General features: G+C 44.5%; 1 protein-coding gene across 1 annotated transcript in view; it reads left to right on the plus strand.

Annotated features, from left to right (window-relative positions):
• Positions 1-4677, plus strand: part of SLC6A5 (solute carrier family 6 member 5) — a 51404-nt gene extending 46727 nt beyond the window's left edge. The window contains exons 15-16 of the mRNA XM_035013699.1: positions 2119-2286; positions 4522-4677. Coding sequence (XP_034869590.1) covers positions 2119-2286; positions 4522-4677 — 324 coding nt within the window. The remainder of the gene's footprint in view (positions 1-2118; positions 2287-4521) is intronic.
• Positions 4678-21413: the final 16736 nt, after the last annotated feature.

The raw sequence follows: 21413 nt of genomic DNA on the forward strand, positions 1-21413 counted from the left end.
AGGGTGAGCCTGACCCAGCGGTTGAATTAGCATCACTTATGGCCAGGCCCATCTGAGGGCAGGGTTTTATCAAAGCTCATTTGGCAGAGGGAAATGTATGGCAAGAACACATTTGCTCAGATAAGCTTGATGTGATATTTGTGCAACTGGAAATGGGTACCAAAGGACCAAGCCTAACACTTGTCTTTGGCCATTTGCCCTTCTATAAAACGGGTATTTGTAGTGTGCCAGAATGAGCTAAGATTACGGGTTTAAATTACTTCAAAACCTCTGAAATAAAATTGATCATTTTTATATGTGCCTTCTTGGATTTACAGAGCTATAAATATTCTCCATGCAATTATTGTATACATGGTCAGATCACGTTACTGAATTATGCGCACACATAAGCAGATGTATTGCTATTTATATAGTAAATGAAATGGAGCAACTTACCATAATTACATTAGGCCCTACTTCCAATAGACTGGTTAATAAAGCTTATAACTCTAGGGTCAAATGTTTAAAAAGGGGCCTAGAGGAAGGCATCTCTTTCCATAGGAGCAGCGTTTTCAACGGTTGTCTTCAGGCTCACGTTGCTTCGAATCAATACATTGAATTATTGTTGCATTGAGATAATCACTTGCCCCAGCAGCCTGGGCTTTGCAGCAGTAATGTAGATAGGCCTTACATGTGTAGAGTGCTTCCCGCTTTCCTAAAACACTTCCATACATCATCTTTCCTGACATAATTCCCTCCGATCATTTTTGCGCAGTTATTTTACTGCCTAAGATAGAACGAGAGGTACGTGTGGGGGGGAATGCAGGACACAGGTCATCATTATTAGGTACATTATTCTGGGCTGATGCTGTCATAGGCAGGATGAACCAGGCGAGGACACCGTTTTCTCAGGGCGATGCTGCTCCCCAAAGGTTTGGCAAGAGCAGTTAGAAGCCCTGTTCTGTCTCTTCTGGTGCCTCTCCTTCCAGCACGCGTGTTCCCTTGCTCCTTTCCAGCTACATGCACCGTGTCTTCTGAGGGTTCTCTGAGCCCTTGCGGTGAGAGTGTGCAGTGATAGGAGATGATGGGCGGAAAATAAATCATGACCTTTCTTAGAATTGAGGGGGGGACTTTTGAGTAAATAGCTGTTCCTAGAAAACCCCTGTGGTGTGTACACGATGTGAAATATATCCATTTAAAGCAGAGAGGTCTGAGACACGAAGGTCCCCCGGCTAGTTAGCAGCAGGGCCGACATTGGCCTGCTGGTCGCCACACTCTTGGCTCACCGTTTGGTGACAAGGCCTGTTCACCTTGAGTCGGTTGTGAGTGGGCTGTGCGCCCCTCCTGTGTCCCGTGGTTTATTACAGGACTCAGCTTCTGGCTCAGTCGCCACTTGGCAGAGCGCTCAGATGTCACCCTGCCGGCTTCAGAGACAGTACCTGGGTGCAGGCCATGCCCCGTTCAAGGAGAAGGCAAAGTCGATTCAACTCATTGAGAAAGTTAAAATACGGGCGCCTGGGTGGCTCAGTTGGTTAAGCGACTGCCTTCGGCTCAGGTCATGATCCTGGAGTCCCTGGATCGAGTCCCACATCAGGCTCCCTGCTTGGCAGGGAGTCTGCTTCTCCCTCTCCCGCTCCTCCCTCTTGTGCTCTCTCTCTCTCTCTCTCTGACTCTCTCTCTCAAATAAATAAATAAAATCTTTAAAAAAAAAAAAAAGAAAGCTAAAATACATAAACGTATAGGATTTCTTTCTTATCTCAAAAGCTTGATTATCCGCTATGGGAAGTGCAGACGGCCCCTTCAAAACCCCCAGCACCACCCATCAGTCACCTCAATGTGTATCCTTTAAACTGTTTCCTCAGCCTGGGTGCGCGTGTTTGCACACCCACACGCCTTGCTCAGTTCCAGGAGATGGCAAATTCAGCATCAGCCGTGGGTCATCTTCATCTCTCTGAAATTCAGTTTCTTCATTTGGAAAATGGATCCTAAATAATACCTCTCTTTCATGGTTGGTATGGGTGTAAAATGAGGTCAGAGATAGGGAAGCACCAAACTCATGGCAGGGGCTCAATACAGAACTGTTAGGAATGAATACTTCACATCACCAGCCTCACACGTGCGTTTCTCTTTTCTTCTTAGTTTATCCTTTGCTTCAGCTTTTACCAGTGGGAGCCCATGACCTATGGCTCTTACCGCTACCCTAACTGGTCCATGGTGCTTGGATGGCTAATGCTCGCCTGTTCCGTTATCTGGATCCCAATTATGTTTGTGATAAAAATGCATCTGGCTCCTGGCAGATTTATTGAGGTAATTCCATCAGCTCCTTTCTCCTGCCATCCCCTCCCCAGGGAGAAGCTCTGAGAGCTCTGTGCATGAAAAAACAACAGATTCGGTGAACTTCTCAAGGGAGACTTGGTGATTAAGGGATCACAGTTGCCACAGTTTCTATTAAGCCCATTTTTATTATGTATTATTCCTCTAATGGAGAGGCTCAGCCAATCCGCAGGCCAAGCTGTTATTATGCTATTTCTCAGTGCATCGGCGACAGCTCTGGGGAACAAGCCATTGGAGTCTTCCCCCGCCCCCTTACCCACAGTTTAAACTCAGTGTTTCCTTTTTAACTACATGTCAGATTCTCCCTTTCCTGATCTTTCTCTCTGTCCAAGTCTTCCTGCAAACATCTATTACCATTAAATTTTAAATCACTACCCCTCCCTGTTGTACTGGTATTAGGGATGGCTGAGGGGCCCAAGCTGATGAACACGTCACCGTCCCCACACAATGTAACCAAAGGTCCGGGGCGTGGCTGGTATGAGGTGAGACTTGTCTTTGTTAATCCCTTGCTGGACCCTTCCCTCGTTTCTAAAGCAAAAGAATCTCCACCCTGTCTCCAGGGTAGATGGGAAGGGACTGCCCCTTGTTGAGCCACAGTGAAGTGTGGTCAGGCTCTTGTGATTTATGAGAAGTCACTTGCTCAGATGTGCTAGGAATAGATCAGCACTGTGTCTGTCTTGAAAATCCAGAGGGCGGGCCTTCTGAACCAGACCAGTGTTGCTCAGGGTTGGCCCAGGGAACAGCAGCATCAGCACCCCCTGGGATCTTGTGGGGAAATGCAAATGATCAGGCTCCAGCTTGGCTCCACTGAACCAGAGTTGGGGAAATGGGACCCAGGTGTCTGTAGTTAAACCAGCCCTCCAGGTGATTCTGAGGCACACGCAAGTCTCAGAGGCGTTAAAATAGACCAAGGCCAAGAAACACCTGCCAATAGAGGGTAGGGAAGAACAGCTGTACAGGCTTTGCTCTTGGTCAGTCAGCCAGAGGAAAGGAAGAGAGCATCCCACGGAGGCTCTGGAGGGAGAAGCAAAATGAGAATAAGGTGAGTGAGTAAATGCGTAACACAAATGTCCACATGGTGGGGAGGTGGCTTTTTATCTTCAATGGACTAAAGATGGAGACGGAGTTGACAAAGGGAATGTAGGCATCTCCTTGCTGAAGTGGGATTCCAGTTTTCATCCTCAGGAAATTGTCTGCTATCCCCTCCAGGTAAATTCCTGTGGGCCCTTTTACCCCCAGAGATGTCTCCCTTTTGCCCCAGATGAACCTCCCACTAACTGGCCCAGAAATCTTGTTCCCTCTGAACAAAAGCTAGTGTAGCTTCTGCTACTTTCGTCTCAGGCCGAAATTCCCTAAACTGATGAGTTGGCTCTATAAATTTATTATGGTTGATTTGGGACACAAAGGTTGCAAACCGATGATTAAGGGGAGATTAAGCTAACAGCTATAAGAAGCAGCTTCACTTTAATAGGTAATAAACATGTAATTGTCCCCCCTTATGTAGTCAGAAATATGTTTTCTTTCTTATTTCTAGAAAATGTTCCCATCAAATTATGTTTTCTGTAAAAAGTTCAGTTGAAGGATTAGAGACGTTCCCATTATTTCTAGCTCGCCTGCAAGAACCCACACTGCTGAACCAAGTCAGAAGCATCTATTTTTGTCAACAGATAATTAAAATCTTTACTCACTCTTGGCAATGTGTCTTTGGGGTTGCAGTTTCCTTCCCCGGCCATTTATATACTTTGGGGAAATATGCTAAACAAAATCCAACTATTTTGGTGTAACAATCCACTGTTGAGACTACAGAACAAAAGTAATTGAGCGCATGTCCTTTTCAGACTATGTTTGGCAGTGGAGAGAGAAGCTTGCGGATTCTCTTCATTTGGAGGGAAAAAACGTATAATTAAAATCTGGGCCCTTTGTCCTCAATTAATCTTGTGCAAAGCAAACCCCAAGCAATTGTAATATTGCTTGCAGGGTGATGTAAATAATTTCAAGTGAACCAAACTCAGTTTCCTCTTTAACATCCTTGGCCTAATGAATTGATAAGGCTGATCTTCCCAACTGCTTCTCCTGGTGGGGGACCTCTTGGCTTAAGGAGGGATTCTGGAAAAAGCGGTGGCCAGCAGTGCGGGGATAGATGGGTGGTACGTAGGGGAGGAAGGGGCATTACTTCTGTGACCCTGTGTATCTTTGGCTTCTTTGCAGAGGCTCAAGTTGGTGTGCTCGCCACAGCCGGACTGGGGCCCATTCTTAGCTCAGCACCGTGGAGAGCGTTACAAGAACATGATTGACCCCTTGGGAACCTCTTCCCTGGGACTCAAACTGCCAGTGAAGGATTTGGAACTCGGCACCCAGTGCTAGTCCAATGGCATGGGATGGCTCAGACTTGATGCAGTTGTTCCTCTCTGCCTCCCCTCATGTTTACCCCAGCTTTCTTCCCATTTTCTTCTCTCTCCCCACATCTTGGTTCATGTCCATGCATGAGAGTGGTTATGCAGAAAAGTAAGACATGGCATCGCATGCTGTAGTGAAGAGCTAGACGGGCCACTTGAGGCACTCTTTGCCCGTGTCCGTGGTGTCAGTTTCCAGAAGGGTTGGTCTCCTGAGCACATGCGTTACCTGGCAGGAGTGGATCAGCCAGGTGAGCGCTTTCCATTGAAGTCACAAGTAGGTATGAGACTTGGTCAGTACGGAGGTATCCACTGTGTGTTGTTGATGGTGGTGCCATCGAGACATATAGAGGATGGCAGACTCGCAAGACTCTGGGCACCCAGTGCTAGTCCAATGGCATGGGATGGCTCAGACTTGATCCAGTTGTTCGTATTTGGACTCAGTAGTGTTCCTGAGCAATGTAGTGATTTCATTCAGATGCAGAAAGTTGAGGAGAGTATATCTGGAGCATCAGCAGTGGTTGCAAAGTGTTTTAGAATGAGACAAGTCAGTGGGTTTGGACACCACTGAGGTGGTTAAGTTCACATTTCCATTTATAATTGGGGATCTGTTTTCCTTCATTTGGGCCAATCATTTCAAGTGTGCCGAGAACTGATACTTCAGTCTCTGCACACTGTGAATCTCGGTGAAGAGTTCTCGTCCTTCACTTGTCTTTTATTTTTTTATGTAACCATATGAGTGAGCTCTCTTGGTCATTTCCTCCACCTTTGCACAAGAAGCCATCATGTAATTTGTGCCTACATATGGTCAGAGTAGAGGTCCATTCTACTTTCTATATGACATTTAGCGCCATGGTTCAGTGTCATGATTCCATGCTTCTTCTCTCCCAAATGTCCTTGTGAGCTGTAGATACCTTGTCTCTTAACCTCTGGGAAAACAAGACTTACCCTGGTTCTGTCCATATATTTTACATATATAAGACACAACCTCTTACAAGACAGATACCTTCTCGATTTTTACTCTTTTTCATTCACAGTAAATGCCAGCTGTGGTCATAGAGAAATCAAAGAAATGCAGAGTTTAATAGAAAGCAACCATGATATTCACTGTGCTGGTAGTACATTTTAGGTCACTGTATTTACAGGAATTTCTGATAAATACAGCTTAGGTAAGTAGCAAGTGAGCCGATTAAGACTATAGCTTTTAAGACTACATTTAGCCTATTCAATTTTAAGAGTTCCCAATTCACAGTACTCATAACTGCGCTCTAATGAGAGTGAATCATATGTCTGCAGAGATTGGCGAAGCCGTGACCTTTATTACCTTCTTGTATCCTGAACATGCATATATGAAATTTTTAAGATGTGCTATGTGTTCGTGTAGTGTGTACGCGTACTGGTGTTTTCTATCCTTATAAATATCTTATGAATCACTGTAGAGATGGTGAGTTTAGAATAGTGTAGTCTGGATTTTTTTCCTTACCGTAATAATATCTAAACCTAAAATTGTTTCCTTTAGGGGAGACCATATCAATCACTTTCTCATTTGTTTGTCTTCATATTACAGGGTCTCAGGCAAAGTTTTCAGTTTAAATCTTATATATTGATGTGATATTTTCATCCTGTTCCACAGCAGTGAAACCTAACAGAAGACCTTAGTGTAACGTGTTTTTCTTTTCTTTTTTGTTTTTAAATGACTTCATTTATTGAAAAAAGGTCTCAACTCATTTTACTGAGCTCTTTTTTTTTCTCTAGGGCAAATATCATTGTCATTTGCCAACCATGACGTGAATTTCTAGGTTTCAAGAATTGCCCATGGAAACTTTAGAAAAGGAGACAAAGATGGGTTTTGAACTGTAGTTTTCATCTCTTTTGTCTGCAGTGCATGTTTGTTCTTGTTCTTTTCTGCCTCTCTCCTAAAGCTAGAGCTTACTAGAATCTATCACAGAAACTAAACTGAGCTTCCCCTAGACGTAGCATTAAGAAACTGAGCTGTGGCCTCATGTGTCCCAGTGTCTCCCATAGTGACCGTCTGCCATGAACACTGGTTTCCCCAAGAAAGCCATGTTGTTGAGAAGCCCCCGTCACTGTAGCAGATTCCACAGAATGGTACCAAAAAATTAGCCTCTCCAATTGATAATTGGTGGAGTGGGAGAGGTAGGGAGAATCACTTGGGTTTGGAAATTATCTACAGCCTTTCCAATTTGAAGGCTGAAGAAAAGAGCTGAAATCAGTTAGCATTCTCTCACGGGACTGGTATGTGTGTGTCAGGACGAATGATTTTTGGCTTCCCTCTCTCGCCTCTTGGCGAAAACTGGAGTCGGATGCTGGGTGCCAACCCAATTTCTGCTAATTATCGTTGTTGTGATTAAAAGAAGGTGGTGTGTGTGGGGGGGGACCCGCCGGCTGCTGCCAGGTTTGTTTTCTACGAACTGAAAGTTGATTTGTGAGGGCAGGGACCTCCTTGCTGGCTACACTCTGCAGTGGGTTTTGCCAGGGGAGGGGGGGCGCAGCTACATTGGTGTTCACTGGGATTTGTCCAAGTTAAGACCCAGTAGCTGTTCCCTGACCAGCCACAGTGTTTTTCCTTTTCCCTACAATTTCCAAGTTTCATGTCAAATTCGCCTAAAGGTGAAAGGTTCCAAACTTCTCTGGAAACGGTGACTTTGTAAACTCAGTTGTACCCATTTCTCGAGCCATGTTCAACTTTGAGGTTTTCCCCGGCAGAGAGGTATTTAGCGTCTGAGCTGGTTCGTCATCGTGCATCCACCTCCGCTGCATCTCCTTTAGACGTGGCTGGACGTTTCCACGCTGTTTTCTTCCACAGTCAGTTGGAAGAAAAAAAAATATGAACGAATAAATAGAAAATGAACAGCGTTGTCACAAACTGCTGCTGGAACGTTCTCCTTCAAACTGAGTTAAAAACCAAGCTGCTGAGGAAAAACTTTTATTGGTTTACTGTGCAGAATGGTGGGGTATTTTCCACGTGTGAGATTATTTCCCAACACCAACAAATGCCAGAAACCCATTCAGAGAAAAAAAAAAAAGCCATATGTTAAAAGCAGTAACCTTGTAATATCCTTAAAGGAGAAAAAAAATGGATATTTCTTACCTATTCGTGTTGTGGCTTCTTAGGCAAATGTTTGTCTTGCATATTATATTAGTAACTTTTAATCTCTTTAGGGCTGTGTGTTTGTCATGTACTGCTGTGTCCAATCTGGTCTTATTTTGTTTGTTTCTTTTTCCTTTATGTCCATTCGTTGCATGAAAGCTGTGGTCAATGCAAAATCTCGATGACCTCAACGTCTTTGAAATTTCCAGTGTGTGTTTAATGTGTAAGAAATGTAATCAACTGGTATTTCAGTGAGCCGCACTTTAAAGAGAACTTAACACAATGATCTTTAAATGGAGACTTGGGTTGCTTTATGCTAATGTTGCATTAGAGCTGAGTTTCCCTTAATGAAGTTCTTATTCTGCTATCTACGCGTGCCTCAGTGCTCCCTGACAAACTTCACCTGTCAGCATGGTCTTCCCGTGCCTAAAATTACAAATCTTTCTTTCCTCTTTGTTCCCTTGGCCATCTGTCACTGTCCTCTTCCCAGAGACTTGCACAATGACAATTGCTTAACGTACGCATGACGGCAAGGGCCTACTGCTGCTTCCGTCCCTGGAGCTGGGCTTGTGACACTCTTCTTTGAGGCAGATGACTCAAGTGAGAGCACGCTGTATAGCAGGCTGTCTTGCAGGGACCAAAGGCCAAGGCCAGCAAATGAGCATTTCCTCTGTTTCACCCCGGGTGGGTATCATGCAGAAAAATTCCGGGCCGGGAGCAAAGGTTTGGGTGGGTTTAATCTTGATAGTCATTCCTCCACGAAGCATCCCGAGGATTTGTAAAAGCGAAGCTCCCTGTCTTTCCCAGATTGTTCTTCAACGGTACAGAAAGGCCAAGTAATTTTGAATGGTGGTCTCGGCTGGGGTCACCTCTGAGCAGCCTGCAGCCAAAGAGAAAAAGTCTTCTCAGATTGGGCGTGCATCACCTGTGAAAGCAGTGGTTTGTTTGCTTGCTGTGGATTAAATACATCTTCAGGTAACCACTTGCCTTACAGGTGTATTTTACTGTTAGAGTGATACTTAGTAATTGACTAGGACCTGTTTTGTCTTTCATTTTTTTTTTTTTTTTGGTCTTTCTTTTGCACTTTATTATGGACCTATCATGGGATAGGTTATTCGGAAATTGCATACTTGGTTAATGTCCTAAATACCAGCCTCTTATGTGGTACTGTTGCCTATGAATAAAGATATGTTCCCTAATCAGGTCCTTATATTTTTTCATTAACTGTACATGAAGAAAATATATTATGTTACAAATGATGCATCATATATATATATCTTACAGAGTACATATTATATACTGTGCATTATTCATTTAAAAGTCATTATTCTTGAGGCCCTACCTCAAATTTTGTATTTATGTCTACAAATGCAATTTATTGTATTATATATTTGCCTATTATATACTGATATAAATTAGAATTTATCTTAATAATGTATGAGTTGACAAAACCCTAAATAAATGTCGGTGTTTAAAACATGATGATTATAGTATCGTGTCTGTTGCAAACCATTATCCACATTCTCTCTTTCTTAACACATGACCTTCAGGTATCCCCGGGATTGATCTGTTTTATTGGGAGGAATCTGGAACAGAAATGGAAAACTGCCCTCCTGGGAAAATGAGATATTGTGCTGTTGCAGAAACAAATGCCAATTAAATTGTTATACTCTTAACCATCAGAATGCACTACTGTTTGCTGAATTATTAATTACCCCTCATAGGGGAGGAGGAGAGGGAGCAGGAGAATCTGAGTGAATCTGAACAGAGGGACTGGGCGAGTAGAATCCTTGGGTGTGTTTGAATGACCATTTTTGTCAATCTTCAATTCAACTTTATTTCAATTCAGCAAACATTTATGTAGCTTCTGCATTTAGACCCCAGGCAAAACAGAATAGAAAATAGAACAGTCCCAGATCTCAAGGAACTCAGAGCCTAGTAGAAAGACTCCTTCTGTTACACAAACAAATCAATAAAGGCCATTCCCCCCCTTTAAAGTGGGTGGAGCCGCCACATTCCCCGCCCAGAGCTAGGCCCTGAGTTCCTATGCCACGTGTAGGGACTGGCGGCTGGGCATCCCTGACTGATCCTGCCAACCCAGAAGCTTGACTCTGTCCTCAAACGAGTATAATGCAATCATGCTGCACTTCCATCTTCAGCTCTGTGTTGGCAGGCTACGGGGATGAGCTGGGCCACCTTTAGGGGGAAAAAATGCCCTCACAAGCTGATTCTGAACACCTGCCAAGAGCATACATGCCCATCCTGTGTCATGGGATTGACACACACACAGGCTTGTCCATGACTGTGTACTTCAGCATGCAGACCGAGTGGCAAATCCCAAACTCAGTGTTAAGACCTTACTATGAAAGATGAAGAAGAGTAATTGGTGAGATCAGAGTTTGGTGCTGGCTGATCATCCTTGATTTCCTTCCTGAAATCCCATTGCTCAATTGTGTTTTCTTTTGACTTTTTATTTTGAAAATTCTCAAGCATATATAAAAGTGGGGAGTATGGAATAATGAACTCCCATGTCCATGTCACTCCGTTTCAATGATTATCAACTCATGTTCAGGTTTATTTCACTTGTCCCTGTCTCCACTCTGAACTGGAATCTTGCCGTATTTCTTTGGACCATTTCAAAAGATCCCAGAAACCATAGAATTTTACTTGGAAATGCTCTGTTGTGTTTTTATACGCCCTTGTAAATAGTCTTTCCCTACACTTGTTGTGATGAGCAGTGGGTGTTATATGTAAGTGATGAATCACTGAATTCTATACCTGAAACCAATTTTATCATACATGCTGACTAACTAGAATTTAAATAAAAGCTTGAAATAAATAAACAGTGGTGCTTGGGTGGCTCAGTTGGTTGAGCATTCAACTCTTGATTTCTGCTCGGGTCATGATCTCAGGGTTGTGGGATCGAGCTCTGTGTCAGGCTCTGTACTCGATGGGGAGTCTGCTTGAGAGTCTCCCCTCTTCCTCTCCCTCTGCCCCCCTCCCCCGTGCGCACTCAAGTGCTCTCTCTCTCTCTCTCTAGAATACTAAATAAATCTTTAAAACATTTTAAAAAATGGTCTTTCCCTAAATGGGAACAATAACAAAATGTGGGAAGCACAGAGCTCATGCATCCATGGCAGAACCGGTCTTCTCTGGGCTGTTAAAGAGGGGTACAGGGCTCTGTCTGGGAGGAGCTAGTATGGTGTTTGCTCCTACAACTTTCCATTCTTCCTCTGTCCAATCTGTTCTCTTATTTTCATTTGTTTGGCAGCTACCTGTCCCCTGTACTTCGCAGCTATTTTCCTACCGAGCTTATTCCTTTGATAATCCTCTGCTTTTTTTTTTTTTTTAAGATTTTATTTATTTGACAGAGAGTGCTCTCTGCAGGGGGAGTGGCAGGCAGAGGGAGAAGCAGGCTCCCTACTGAGCAAGGAGACTGATGTGGGGCTGGATCCCAGGACCCTGGGATCATAACCTGAGCTGAAGGCAGCCGCTCAACAGACTGAGCCACCCAGGCGCCCCAATAGTCCTCTGCTTTTGCTCATCCTTCCTTCCTCCTCTCTAGATGTCTCTCCCGGAACCAGAGATTCAGAATCTCACAGTTGCGTGGAAGTCCAAGGCCATTCACTGCAGTATCTCTGATACACAGGTTCTTGTACAACAGTCTGTTTTGCAGGAAGTGGATTTGCAAAGAGATCCATGTGGGAGGAGTAGTCACTGTCTAGAAAACTCACCATGGGAACCCTTTATAACATGAAACTCCTCCAGTGCCTTCTAAAATACCTCAACTTTACAAAGATTGGATTTACCTCTCTGATGTACACATTCAACTATGCAAAACAGAGACTATGTGTTGGGGACACTCCTTTCTTGAGTTTTAGTGTAATCTGTAATTTTATGAGAATCGTGCTATTCTAAGTCATTTAACTTAGTCCCCTTCCCTTTTCTAGCAAACTTCTCCAGACACTTGTAGGATTAGGAGAAAATAATGACTAGAATATAGTGTGGATCCACATTGAAACAGACTCACATTTTCACGATTCATTGATCCAGTCACTCATTTATTTACTTTTACACTCTACGCAGTCTTCATTATTTATATTTCCAGTACCTAAGAGTTTGTGACACACAGTGGATACTCAATAAATGCATTTTTTAACTGAATGAGCAAATATTGAGTACTGGCTCTATACAAGGAACAGAGCTCAGTGTACAATGTGCAAAAAAACCATGAGTAAGGCTAGATCCTTTCCTCCAGGTTACTCAGACTGAGTGGGGCTTTACGATGGGTACATACATTGCCGTAATATGCAGTGGAAAGTACCATGGGCACAAAAGGATTTAAGATAAGAATATATCAAGGAGGTACAGAGGAAGAGATTTCTTCTGGCTGAGAGGATTAGGCAGGATTTCATGAGATAGGGATCTGGGGAGGATGTTGACCATGAGGAGGGGATTAAGATGAGCTTTCCAGGTAGATGAAAGCAAGTAAGTTGATGGCATGAGCGTAAGAGAGACCATTTCAAGAAAGAGTGATGGTTGAAACTGGAAGGTATAGTATATGCTTCTGGGAAGTGAGAACTGAGGCTGAAAATGTAGTTTAGGACTTGACAGTCAAATTCCTTCAATGCCAACATAAAGAGTCCAGATGCTGTCTGACAGGCCACTGGGAGCCATGGAAGGTTATTGAGTAGTGGAGAGAGATTTCCTGGCAGAGGCAGCTATGATGCTGGGGACAAAGCATTGTCTTGGGGTTGAGGGTCAGCTCCTTTCCTTGTTTACACAGTCTCTGTTTTCTCACTTGTAAAACGGGAACATTTATACCCATCTCACATAGGTGCGGTGACTATTCAACTGAAGTTTGTATGTGAAAATGTAACACTGCCGATGAATGTTGGGTATTTACTATTAGAGTCAGATTTGTGCATTTGGAATGTTCACCTGGCCTCTGTGTCATGGATGGATGAGAGTGGGGAGGAACTTGAGGCAAGAGCATTGGTTTATGTAAGAAAGCAGCCCTTTCAAAATGTCTGAGGTGAACTCCAAGACACCAACCAGGTCATAAATCTAGAAATAGAGGGGGGCTTTAGCAGGTCATCTCCTTCCTGACTCATGTGACTGGGGCCACCAGGGGTTACATTGAAAAGTTAGAGCAATCAGCATGGAGATGAGATGAACCGATAGGAACAGACATGGCAGTGGGGCTGGAGAATGGTCCTGGAGACTCTTGCCCTGCGGAGTGCTGCCATGTTAGTTTCTGGATCTTGGCGCCATCTCAGAGTCCAGGGCAGGTGCTGGGGCAAGTGTGGCTCAGGGGTATCGGGACAGGCTGGATGGTTTTTTCCCACTACTTGTTTCCTCATGACTTCTCCTCTCATTCAGTGGAGACTGAGGGATTCTGTGGTTACTTATGAGGGATGCTCATTGGCACAATATGCCCACCATGTCCATCCCATGTGGGTGTTGGGGGACAGATGCACAGAGAGAGCTTCGGGCCCTAGCTTTTGAGGTAGCATGAATTTGATCTTTCTTGACTGAGATCTTTGACACAGATCATAATAAAAAAAAATCACTCGGCCCCACCTGCTCAAAAGTGGAGAGTCCTGCTAAGCACTAGCCCGTGATAGTCTTGATGTGCACTCCTTCCCCTCTCTTGCCTTCTTGGAAGTGCTTCACAGTCCTACATGCCCTGTGTCTTGAGGTGCGGGTAGGATGAACTCGCACGAAGCCAGTGCTGGTGTTTTGCAAAGTGGGTATAATGTGAGAGAGAGTGGTGGAGACTGAATTTCTCTGGATTTCTATTCTTCTATTCTTTAGCGACATCTTCAACTTCAACTAGGCTTGTTGTCACCCAGCCAAATGTGACATTTCCCAGTCCCCTGGCAACCAGGTGTGGTAGATTGGCTACTGGCTTTACTTCTTTACCCAACCCTGAATCACATCTGGGGTGTGTCCTCATCATGAGCAGATTGTATTTCTTGCCCCTTGCCTTTAATAGCATGTGAGCAGAAGTGACAATGTGCCCGTTTTGATCTAGACCTTAGGAGACCTGGCCTATTGCCACTTGCTCATTTGTGACTCCTTGTGCCATGAGAAAAACATGTCCTGGCTAAGTCACTGGTCCAAGGCTGATGAAAGGCATGTGGGAGAGAGCCACTCAACGGACACACAGACCTGCTATGAGAAATCAATCAGCTCAGCCACTGTGGCCCGAAGCAGAAGTGCCCGGCTGAGACCAGCCCAGATGAACTGACTCCTAGTCAGCCTGCAGATATGGGAGAATAAATGCTTAGCGTTGTATGCCACTGAAACTTTATGGTTGGCTGTTATGTGGCAAGAACTAACAGATACATAGAGAATGGCCATATGACTAAGTTCTGCCCGAAGATAAGTAGAAGTGATACACGGGACTCTAAGGTATGCTCTTCTCCTTCTCTTTATTCTATTCCATGTTTGCTATCTGGAATGTGGATATAATGGCTGGAGTATCAGCAGCTATCCTGGATCATAGGGATGATAGAGCAGAGATCTGGAAGCAGCCTGGTTCCCTGAGTATTCATAGAACCACCAGATGAAACGTGACTGCCCAGCTCTAGAATTCTTTTACCCGAGAGAGTATCAAGTATCTCTTATTGAAGTTATTATTGTTTGGGAGTTTTTCCATTATACAAAGCCAGATGGAATCCTCAGTGATACAGGTCATAAAATAAACTAGGAGGACTAGAAGGAGACCCAGGGAACCACTGGGAAATGTGGGAAAGTTTAATGTTACTTTGTTGGCAAAGAGAATCTTTGTGCCCTGCGACTCTGGAAAGTCATCTAAAAAGCATCAGAAAGGACAATTTCCATTTTATGTAGCTGGCAGAGCCGGTCTCATGAACTGCTGGGATAGATTGTTGCCTAATGTAAATAGAGCAGGCTCTCCTGGTTCTAAACTCTCACTATGTCATCCCGTGGCCCGAAATTCCTTCAGTGGATATTCATTGCTTTGTGTCATAGGCCTGCTCATGGAAGCTATAATTCAGTGAGGACTTCTCCATCTCTCCTCACTCTGTGTGAGCAGGCATAAAAGGATGCCTTCCTCCTAACTTTCCTGCAGAGTGATGGTGACAGTGTTGAGCACATAGGACTTCTAGAAATAAAGTATCATTTTAAGGCCTAGAGAAGGAGACTGGGTACAGGCTTTGGGGGGCAGCCCAGTGACACTGCCTGGTAGAAGAAAGTTTGAAAGTTGATGAGGGGGAGTCAGTCATCTCTTCCCCACACTTTTGGTTTCCATGGTGAGAAATTTTCCTTAAACTCTTTTGGCCTTTTATTCCACTCCCTTCCCATTCCTTACAGAGGAGGGGGAGAGCCATCAGACCTCATTTCTCAATGAGTTCTCTTTCACACTCTTGCTTCATCCACACCAATGGGAGCTGAGGGCTGCGCGAAGGTCCAGCCTTGGGGAGGGCGGGTGGCCAGTCCATTTGGGCTTCCACGTTAGGCTAGTCTCTTCCAGCATTGTGTCTATATACATAAAAGTCATATTTGGCCTCCTGCTAACTCTCTTACTTATCAACTGGTCAAAACTTACGCAGGGAACAGAGTTGCTCATCTCCCACAAGACCTCAACCAGGAGACTGACTCCACGGGCTTCATCCCAGAAGAAGCAGTAGACAGTTCTGAAGCTTAGCAGTTCATTGCACTAATTCTGGAGTCATACTGCTTGGGTTTGAAGCTTGGCTCAGCTGCTCATTTAGCAAATGGCTCGGTTTCCCTATCTGTAAAATAGGTATACTAATCCCACATAGTGAGACCAGTTCATCTGGGCTGGTCTCAGCCGGGCACTTCTGCTTCGGGCCACAGTGGCTGAGCTGATTGATTTCTCATAGCAGGTCTGTGTGTCCTAGTCCTAATCCCACTAGGTATACCAACCCACTAATTGGGTTGTCTTGTGGACTAAATCCACGGAAAGTGCTTCTCTTAGAACAGTAACCCAGCCAGAGTCACATGTAATAAATGGAGCCATTATTATTCCAGTTGGGGTTGGGGCAAGGCCTGCTTCTGGGGGAACACTATCCTTTTGGAGGGTACTATATCTGCTTTTCCTTGGTCTATAGGAATGGACAACATGTGCTTCTTACACAACAGTTAACAAAACCTGGGTATGGGCACACCTTGGTTCTTGTCATCGGAACCTTGAAACTCATCCAAAATTATTGATGGTAGAGATCAGGAATGTTTCATCTGGAGAATTATGAGTTGCCTTTATCTATATGTCTCTCTAAAGATTCATCTATCCGTCTCCCTGCAGGTTGATACCTAGCTTTGGTCCAAAAAGTGTTTGAAGCTGCAAGACAGAAGGACAACCGTTAACTTAGCAAAATGTAAGTCCCTCTAATTTGGATGTCCTTTAAGTTTGAAGGTAATAATTGGAAGTAGACATTTTCCATGTAGAACTCATATATTCATACAGAGACAGAAGTATGCGCATGAATATACTCATGCACATACTCTTTATGATTGCATGCGTCCTCCAGGAAATGAGAATACCCACAAAGGTTAGGGGTGCATGGTTTCAGGGAGTGCTGGGCCACCAGGCTTGTGAAGGAGACTTGGGTTTTTGCATTTTCCCAGGCTCTGCTACCAAATTGGCACTTGTATTAATTTCTAGGGCAGCCATATCATAGCAATACAAACTGGAAGGCTTAACATAGCAGAAACTTAGACTGTCATAGTTCTGGAGGTTAGGAATCTGAAATCAGGGTGTTGGCAGGGCCATCCTCCCTCCGAAGCCTCTAGGGGAGCATCCTCCCTTGTGTCCTCCGGCTCCTGGTGGCTGCAACACTTCACCGTTTGCCTCCTTTGTCCCATGGTGTTCTCCCTGTCTCTGTCTTCCCATGGCATTTCCTCTTCTTAGAAGGCCATATTGAATTAAGGCCCACACTCATGACCTCATCTTTTTTTTTTAATATTTGTATTTGTGTACATTTTTTTTTTTTAAGATTTTTATTTATTTTTTGACAGGGAGAGAGACAGCGAGAGAGGGAACACAAGCAGGGTGAGTGGGAGAGGGAGAAGCAGGCTTCCCTGCTGAGGAAGGAGCCCGATGTGAGGCTCGATCCCAGGACCCTGGGATCATGACCTGAGCCGAAGGCAGACGCTTAACGACTGAGCCACCCAGGTGCCCCCATGACCTCATCTTGACTCAATGACATCTGCAAACACACAGTTTCTACACAAGGTCACATGCAGAGGTACCGGGGTTGAGGGTTCTGAAATACCCTTTGTGGGGGACACAATCCAATTTGTAACAGCAATATCCTCTGATTTTCTCCAGTTTTATAAGGAAGCTTGTTATGTGTCCGTAAATGTGAAGGTCATTGAAAGGCTGTTTGGACAAAGGAAAGCAGTTGGGGGAGGGGGACTGGGGGCAGTAAATGAGATGCAAAGTTTCTCTGCCTGGGATCTGCCTCTGGCTTGTGGATCCAGTTTGGATACTACAAAGAGTCCTTCTTGCTTTGCCCTCTGTGGAATCTGCTGTCCCACAAAGAGTCAGCAATGGAGTCCCCCCAGGGGGATAAGGCATTCTGTTGCCTTGGTGATAGCCAGTGAGAAATGTCCATTCTCCATGTTGCTTCCTGGGAGAGCATCCACTGAGTCATTCAATGAACATTTATCCAGCTCCTAAAATGTGCTAGGTACTGTTCTAGGCGGGGAGATATATTGATGAAAAAGAAAGGCAAAAACCCTACTCTTGTGGGACTACATTGCACTGGGGGACAGAATAAATAAGTCAACGACTACATCGTTATTTCAGATAAGAATAAGCACTATAAAAATAAAGCTAGGTAAGGAGGAAGAGAGAGAGACCCCTGGGAAGTGAGAAGAAGACCCCTTCTTTAGGTAGAGGCTCCCAAAGAGCTGACATTTGAGCGGAGATTTGAGTGATGTAAAAAGAGAAGCACACAGAGATTTATGGAAACAATGTTCCAGGGAGTGGGAGCAGTCCATGAGGAGGGTATGAACTTGGAATGTTTGAGGTATAGCAAGAACGCTGATCTGGAGGTAGCAAGGGGTGGGGAGTGGGGAGAGAGACAGCTGGGAACGTGGGCAGAGGTCTGGCAAGATGTTGGGATGTTTTCAAAATATGGTGGGAAAGATCACGGGTATTTTTTGCAAGGGAATGGGATTGAACACATGGTTTAAAAAGCAGACTTTGCTGGGTGGGGGGTGGGCGAGTGAATTCTAAGAGGCAAGAGAGGAGGCAGAGGGAATAATGGAGAATTGATGGCAGTGGACCAGGAAAGGGACAGTGATGGACTAGAGCAAGGTGGGAGTAGTGAAGGGTGGTAAGAGGTGGTTGATTTGGGGTTTTTCTTTAAGGTGTACTGACAGGGCTTGCTGGCTTGAATGTGGGGGTATTGGGAAAGCAAGTCAAAGATGACCCCAGGTTATTTGGTTGGAGCACCCGGTGAAGACTGGTCATGTCTCCTTAGAAGGCAGCAGGAAGCAAGTTTGGGAGGAGGGAAAAATCAAAAGTCCTTATTTGGCCATATTATAATTTTTTTCCCATAACAAAATTTTTTTAAAAAACAGCTTTATTGAGATACAACTTACATACCACACAGTGAACCTATTTAAAGTATACAATTCAATGGCTTTTAGTATATTAATCTGTGAGTTCTTCATCCACCACCACAATCAACTTTAGAACATTTTCATTACCCCCAAAACAAACCTTGTGCTCTTTAGCTGTCACCTGCTGATCCTTCCTTCCCCTTCCCCTCAGCCTTAGGCAAGTACTACGCTACTTTCTGTCCCTGTAGATTTGCTGATTCTGGACATTTCCTATAGATGGAATAAGATATGTGGTCCCCTGTTACTGGCTTCTTCCACTTAGTAGGTTTTCAAGACTCATCTATGTTATGGTGTGCACGATTACTTCATTTCTCTTTCTTGATGAATAATATTCCACACTATAAATATTTCACATTTTATCCATTCATCAGTTGATGGACATTGGGCTATTTCCCCCTTTTGGCTATTATCCATAATGCTGCTAAGAACGCTCCCGTCCAACTTAGTGTGTGGACATATGTTTTCATTTCTCTTGTGTGTACCTAGGAATACAATTGCTGGATCATATGGTAACTTTATGTTTAACAGTTTGAAGAACCATTTTACATTCCCACCAGCAGTATATGAGGGTTCTAATTTCTCCACTTCCTTGTCAACATTTATTATCTGTCTCTTTGATTTTAGCTATCCTAGTGGTTGTGAAGTGATACCTCACTGTAGTTTTGATCTGCATTTCCCAGATGGCTAATGATGTTGAGCATCTTTTCATGTGTTTATTGGCTTTTTGTATATCTTCTTTGGAGGAATGTCTATCCAGATCCTTTGCCCAATTTCAAATTGCATTGTCTACTTGTAATAGTTTCTTAATAGATACAAGTCTCAATCAGATATATAACTTGCAATTTTTCCCCTGTTCTGTGAGTTGTCTTTTCACTTCCTATAGTGTCCTCTGAAGCACAAATGTTTTTGATTTTGATGATGTGGTCATATTACAGGTAAGATACCTAATGGGTAGTTGGGTGGATAAACCTGGGGTTCAAAGGAGAGACTGCGGCTGGGGATACACATTGCAGAATCATCCATGTATAGGTAGTATTGAAAGCCATGAGGCTCAATGAGAACTCGGAAGAGTGAGTGTATTCTTCTTCCAAGAGGAAGAGAAGAGGGCTGACATTTAAGGGTCAGGAAGGAGAGGCAGAGGGATAATCAAAGGAAGCTCCTGGCTCCTGGAGAAATCAGGAAGGAAGCTATTCAGAAGGACAGGGTATACTTGGGATATGGCATTGGGTAAACCCAGTCTCATTGCTTCCTCCACTGAGCACAGGTCCCATTGCAATATCCCAACCTCAAGCATCTGCACAGCCACGTGGTCCCTTCATTGCCACTACAGAAATTTGCTGGGCGTATTCTGTGAGTCACCTTAGCCAAACAGGTCTACACACTCAGAATCCCCACTCAAGAAATGCACTTAGAGGAGATTGACGTACTTAGTTACGTAGGAAGATTTATGACCTTGTTGAGATTAACTCTTGTTACTGTTAATGGATGTGATGGTGCAGAGCTTTGACAGAACATATGTCTTGCTTTATTTTTTAATGGAACACGCTAAAAGCTTGTCCCACAGGACCAACTAATTACAGAGACCCAGAGAGTTCTAAAGGTCTTACCCAGACCACCTTTTCCCTTTGCTGCGGTCACTGTGACTTCCAGGGGTTCTAGGATTTCTGACATCAATAAAAGGACCTTTGAAACAATAGTTCAAAACCACTAAAGGCTGCTCCTGTTAAGGTGTATTTAAAAACTGCCGAGGAGGGAGGGGCCGTGGCTCTCACAACACAACATGGTTTGTGGGTATTCTCATTCACAAAGCCCAGCTACACTTGAGGAATCCTATTTTCTGCAAGATATGTGATTTTAAGGCTGGCTTTAAATGTAACATGCTCCAGGTCAAAGGAAAACGTCCCGACTCTGTAACGAAGCACAGAGTCAAGGCAGACAGATCCCCTCTGGGCTTGAGCTGAATCCCAGAAGAGTTGGAGAATCAGTTTAGCTTTGACATCCGTTTACCTCTTAATCTTTCAGCTCAACTTCTAAAGTACACAATACACTTCTTTGTTGACTTCCCTCCTTCCTCCTCAGCCATGAGGAGCTCCAAATTACCTGCTCGTTCACGTTCTTTTTCATCTGCCAAGGGACCACAATGTGAAGGGCCAAGTGGGACAGTGGCTTTCATACAGAAATATCCAGAAAAATAGGGCAGAGATCAGAAGAGCATGCGGAAGCTTCTCTCTTAATAAGCAGTGCTGCTAATCTGGTGACCTTCAATGGGGTCTCCTGGGGTCCTGGTTATGTAGGGGTTAGAAATATGGGGAGTGAGAGGGGGTGCAAGAAGTGAGAAGGGCAGATCCTTATCAGTGAACAGAATTCTGAAACGTTGGAACTGGTTTTCCCGGTGATGAGGGAGGGCTGTTGAAAGAAGTTTCCCTGTCCTCCCCTGGGATTGCAAATGTTAAAGGGGTGGGGTGGGCTCGGAGAGAGGAGCCCAGTGTGGGCTAGTGGAGGAGCTTTAAATCCCGTGGGGGCTCATTTGGTATAAATCAGAGGTTCTGTCACCTCTGATCTCATGACTCTGCATCCTGGTTATAAATAACATTCCTGGATGGAAGTGCGACAAAACCTGGAACATCTTTATAGGGAAGGCCCGGGGTCCGGAAGGGGGTCACAGAGTAGGAAGAGGACTCCCCTTCTTGCCCACAACAAAGTCTAACTTTCCTCCCCGGGGAATAGTGTTGGGGTGGGAGGAGGGTCCCAGAGGAACTGCGGGAGAGGCCAAAACGTAACTATGAAAGTTGAGTAGGGCTTTTGACAGAACCATAAAGTCACCGAGAAAAAAAACATGGTTAGGAATTGCCCCTATGGGGCAGGAATTGCCCTGCGGAACCGGAAGTTTTGCAAATAGACTCCCCCCAAGCCCCCACTGTAGCTCACTCCAGCTCGGGGACCCTGCTTCGGTGCCCCCTGCGTCGGCGGCC

This window comes from Mirounga leonina, unplaced genomic scaffold (genome assembly GCF_011800145.1).
Source record: "Mirounga leonina isolate KUSES-001 unplaced genomic scaffold, KU_Mleo_1.0 Mir_166, whole genome shotgun sequence".
NCBI classification, from domain to species: domain Eukaryota; kingdom Metazoa; phylum Chordata; class Mammalia; order Carnivora; family Phocidae; genus Mirounga; species Mirounga leonina.